The 4,939-nt window shown below is 68.9% G+C and overlaps 2 protein-coding genes across 2 annotated transcripts in view; both read left to right on the top strand.

Moving 5' to 3' along the window:
* Positions 1-1,842, top strand: part of YJEFN3 (YjeF N-terminal domain containing 3) — an 11,714-nt gene extending 9,872 nt beyond the window's left edge. Inside the window, exons 6-9 of the mRNA XM_057385007.1 lie at positions 113-223; positions 316-429; positions 825-975; positions 1,643-1,842. Coding sequence (XP_057240990.1) covers positions 113-223; positions 316-429; positions 825-975; positions 1,643-1,842 — 576 coding nt within the window. The remainder of the gene's footprint in view (positions 1-112; positions 224-315; positions 430-824; positions 976-1,642) is intronic.
* Positions 1,843-3,145: 1,303 nt separating this feature from the next.
* Positions 3,146-4,939, top strand: part of CILP2 (cartilage intermediate layer protein 2) — a 6,786-nt gene continuing 4,992 nt past the window's right edge. The window contains exons 1-3 of the mRNA XM_057385044.1: positions 3,146-3,227; positions 4,340-4,435; positions 4,577-4,849. Coding sequence (XP_057241027.1) covers positions 3,146-3,227; positions 4,340-4,435; positions 4,577-4,849 — 451 coding nt within the window. The remainder of the gene's footprint in view (positions 3,228-4,339; positions 4,436-4,576; positions 4,850-4,939) is intronic.

Below are 4,939 nucleotides of genomic sequence, written 5' to 3'. Positions count from 1 at the left end.
ACCGCGCCATCTCTGTGTCCCCGTGTCCCCGGGTGCCGGTGACACCGCGCCATCTCTGTGTCCCCGTGTCCCCGGGTGCCGGTGACACCGCGCCACCCCCGTGTCCCCGCAGGCGTTCCCGCTGCCGTCGCTGCCGCGGAAGCAGCCCACGGTGCTCGTGGTGTGCGGGCCGGCGCAGAACGGGGCCATCGGGCTGGTGTGTGCCCGCCACCTCCGCAGCTTTGTGGGTACCTCCCTCCCTTCCTCCTCCTCCTCCTCCTCCTCCCCTTCATCCCGGCTCCCGTCCCGGCTCCCATCCCTGACCTTTTCCCTCAGGATTACGAGCCCACCATCTTCTACCCCAAGCGCTCCCCGGACCCGCTGTACCGCGATTTCACCACGCAGTGTGAGAAGATGGACATCCCTTTCCTGTCCTATCTGCCCACCGAGGTGCGCCCCGCAGCCCCCCGAAACCCCCGCCCCACAGCGCCGAGTTTATCCCTCTTTCCCTTCCCTTTCCCGCTCCCCGCCCCATCCCGGCGCTGTCGGGAGCCCGGGGATGCCATGAAATCCAGCGGCTGCTGCCGCCAGCCAGCGGCTCTGTTGTTTTTGGCGCTGAACGGGAGGAATTTGACCCAAAATCGCTGCCCTGGCCGGGGCCGCGCGTCTCGGCGTGCCGGGCTCTGCTCCGCCACCGCGCCCGCATCCCCTCCCTCCCTCCCGCTCCACCTGGGGGTGTTTTTTGGCAGGCGGAGCTCGATCCCTGCAGGAAAGCGGCATCCCCGGGGTTCGTCCCTGAGGGGTGACCCGGGGACACCCCCGCGTGTCGCTGTCACCCCCTCCAGGTGCAGCTCATCAACGACGCCTACAACGCCGTGGTGGACGCGGTGCTGGGAGCCGAGGCCGAGGTGGCCGAGGGGACAGAGCCCTGCGCGGCCATCCTGGCCACCCTCAAGCACATCCGCATCCCCATCGTCAGCCTGGATGTCCCCTCAGGTGCTCCCCGTGTCCCCCTCGCTGCCGCTGGCACCGCGCCCATGGCGGTGTCACCCCGGGCGCAGCCCCCGCAGTGGCCGGGCAGGGTGGGGACATCCCCGGGTCCCCCCGCAATGGCCGGGCAGGGTGGGGACATCCCCGGGTCCCCCCGAGGTGGCCGGGCAGGGTGGGGACATCCCCGGGTCCCCCCGCGGTGGCCGGGCAGGGTGGGGACATCCCCGGTCCCCCCGTGCCCCCCTCCCCGCGGGATCCGGGCGGGATCGGGGCATCCACGGCAATAACAAAGTGCCCGGCCCGAGACATGACGTCATGACAAACAGCCGCGTGTCTGTGGCCAGGCCTGGGATTGTCATCACCCGTGTCCCCCCCGCCCGCCCTGTCCCCCCCGGGCCGCGGCAGCAAAACAGGAGCCGCTGGCTCGGCGCGGGTGAATCCCCGCCGGGCCGGGAGGGGACGCGGTCCCTGTGCCCTCCCTGAGCCCTGCGCAGCTCCAGCGCCCCAATGTCCCCCTCACCCCGGCAGTAGGGGACCCCTGGGCCATCCCTCAGCCCCTGTCTGTGTCCCCCCTGGGTGGGACGGGTCCCCTGGGGTGACCCCACCTCCTCTCGGTGTCCCCTCGGTGCGGGATGTGTCCCCTGGGGTCACCGCTGTCCCCGCGTGTCCGCAGGGTGGGATGCCGAGGCCGGTGGCAGCGGAGGGATCAGCCCCGATGTCCTGGTGTCGCTGGCGGCCCCCAAGGAGTGCGCGCGGCGCTTCGGGGGCCGCCAACACTTCGTGGCCGGGCGCTTCCTGCCCTACGAGGTGCAGAGGAAGTTCGAGCTGAACCCCCCCGAGTACCCCGGCACCGAGTGCGTGGTGGCCCTGTGACCCCCAAATAAAGCGGTGGTGGCTCTTGAGCGGGGTCTGTTTGGGGACAGGGACAGGGGAACCCCGTCCTGGTGGAATTYGGGTTGGGGGCGACTCAGTGCCGCACTTGGGGACACGGCTTGACCCCCTGTGTATCCCCTGGAGGTGTCACCACCCCGCTGTTGGGGACAGAGCCGTGTCACCTCCCCTGTCACCCGCCCGTGGGGACAGCGGCAGCTGTCGGGGTCCTGTGGGGTCTCCAGTGCTGAAATCCCCCGAAAACACCGGGAAAGGGACACGGGAGCAGCCCCTCACTCTGGGGTTGTCATTGACGGTGACGAGCCACGTCTGGGGACTGTCCCCTCTGTCCCAGCAGGGAGCGGTGCCCGTGACCCCAGCCCAGCCCCGCAGCTGCCTCCCGCTCCGGGGGGCTCGGCGCAGCCGGAATGCCGGGAATGCGCCGGGATTTCCGCCGGCTGGGGTTCCTCGTTCATCCCAAATATCCTCCAGCCCTTCCCGGTCCCGCCAGTCCCTCCCGGTGCCCCTTCTGGAGGGCGAATTCCCAGATTTCGGTGATGGATTTGGGATGGGGGAGAATTTGGGGGGCGGTTTTGRGGAACTTTGGGGAGGGGGCTGCGGGTCGGAGGTTCCTCATTTATCCCAGATCTCCTCCAGCTCTTCCCAGTCCCTCCACTGCCCCAAAACCAGAGCGGACCTCCAGGTGGATTTGGGATACATGAGGAGTGTGAGGCAATTTGGGGGGGATTTAGGAGGGCTGGGGGGGCTCCCAGTTCCTCCCAGTCTATCCCGGTATCATCCAGTCCGTCCCAGTGCCCCTTCCGAAGGCTAACTCCCACATTTCAGTGACAGATTTGGGACTAAAAAAAAAGGGGGTGAGGGACAATTTGGGGGTGGGGGGCGGATTTGSGAGATTTCGGGACATCCCAAACTTTCCGGGGGTCCCCCCTTTGTCACCGSCCATCCTGGGGGTGTTTCTCGCTGAGACCCTCCCAGGTGACAGCGGAGACACCCGCGATGTCCCCAGGGGCAGCGCTGCCACTCCGAGCGCCTCTTTTCCCTTTTTTCCTCCCCGCCGCATTCCCGAGCGCATCCAATTTTAGCAGCTCGGCAAAAACAAACGCTCCGCGCTCCGGCGGGGCTGGAGCGGCGCGGCCGCTCGGGGAGGGCTCCGTTCCCTCTTCCCGCTTGACTCCGCTCCAGGAATCAGCGCCCGGAGCAGGAGCCGAGCCTGGAGAGGGGGGACCCGCGCCCTATAAAGGCCGGGCAGCGCCAGCGGCGGCCGCAGTCGCCCTGCGGAGCAGCCATGGCACAGCTGGCACAGCTGGCACAGCTGGCACAGCTGGCGCTGCTGGCGCTGCTGACTCTGGGCGCTGCCGGGGCCGCAGGTAAGGGGGGATTTGCCCCCGGGATTGCGGGATCGGGACGCGTTCCCACCGGGAATGAGGGGACAGGGGTGGGGATGGGGCTGCGCCCGGAGGGGGTGGCACAGGGTGGCACAGGGTGGTGGCACAGGGTGGCTGCACAGGGTGGCACAGGGTGGCGGCACAGGGTGGTGGCACAGGGTGGTGGCACCTGCCAAGGATGATGTGTTGAGGGGGCTCAGGGAATTTTGTCCTGCCCGGGATCGCGACATTGGAGGGACAGGGACCAGCAATGTCCCGCTCCGTGTCCCCGCCAGCCCTGGCACCGCGGCAGTCGGACCCCTCGGGGTCACCCAAGGGCAGCCAAGACGGGAATGTCCCCGCTCCAGGGACAAATTCCAGCCACCTGCGGGACGGAGCTGCCACGGGTCCCGCTGTCCCCTGGGGGGGCTGCTGGAGGAGGCGTGGTGGCCGTGGGGAGTCTGTGGGGTGCCCTGGGGAGTCTGTGGGGTGCCCGTGGGGAGTCTGTGGGGTGCCCATGGGGTGCCCGTGGGGAATCTGTGGGATGCCCGTGGGGATTCTGTGGGGTGCCCGTGGGGTGCCCGTGGCCATCCGGGCTGCACTAGGTTGTCACCCGTGGGTGGCATGGGACAGAGGGACCTTTTTCCTACATCTGTCCCCTCCGGCACGGCTGAATGTCCCCACATTCAGGAGGAGCAGGTGGATGCCTCCGGCTCCCCAGGATTCACCCGKGGGACACSGGGACAGCTGTGGGGACACATTTGTGGATTCACCCCCCAATTTCTTGCCTCCCAGTTTGGGGCACTGGCCTCAGTGGTGCGGCCGTGTCATTGTCCCGCGGCACCCCCGGGACAGCCGGGAGCTGGCAGGGAGCTCTCCCATGGACATGGGGTCAGCTCCAGCCCCGGCCACCCCTCGGGCCACTCCTGGCTGCCGGGACACTGCGGCCCATCCTCGGTGACACCCCGGCCTGGCCTGGGGTACCCGCTAAATCCCTGACCCCCCGCGATCGGGGAGCTCAGGGCAGGGTGTCCCCAGCCCCGCTGGGGACACGGCTCGGGAGGGACCCTCCAGAAGCCCCGGGAACGGGGCGCTGCCACCTCTGTGTCCCCCAGAGCCGCTGGAGAACGAGTCGGAGCCGGGCAAGGGCGGCACGGCCGGGAAACCCTGGAAAGCTCCCGACCTGGAGGAGCTCGACCTGGACACGGCAGGTACGGGCACCGCGAGCCCTGCCGGACACCGCGTCCCCTCATTGTCCCACCCCGCTGTGGCACCCTCGCTCGGGATCCTCCATCCTCCACGTCCCCAAGCTGTCCCCAGGCTCGGGGCGCTCAGGCCGGGCTCCCTCGCAGGCAGAGGCGCCGAGTGGACGTCGTGGTTCAACATCGACCATCCCGGCGGGGATGGCGACCACGAGAGCCTGGAGGCCATCAAGTTCTACTACCGGGACCGGGTGTGTGACCGCCCGGTGGCCATCCAGGCCCGCACCACCGAGTGGGAGCTGCCCGCGGCCGTGGGGCAGGTGGTGCACGCCAGCCCCAAGAGCGGATTCCGCTGCCTGCACCGCGAGCAGCCGCCCGGCAAGAGCTGCTCCAACTACCACGTGCGGTTCCTGTGCCCGCTGGGTGAGGGGCCGGGGGCAGCGCGGGCACACCTGGGGCACACCTGAACCCTGCCTGTATTCCATCTCTGTTACACCTGTATGTCACCTGTGT

This window comes from Malurus melanocephalus, unplaced genomic scaffold, assembly GCF_030028575.1.
Source record: "Malurus melanocephalus ecotype Western Australia unplaced genomic scaffold, MMel_1.1 scaffold_771, whole genome shotgun sequence".
NCBI lineage: Eukaryota > Metazoa > Chordata > Aves > Passeriformes > Maluridae > Malurus > Malurus melanocephalus.
Note: the sequence above shows the minus strand (reverse complement) of the source record. Positions and strands in the feature narration are given on the sequence as shown.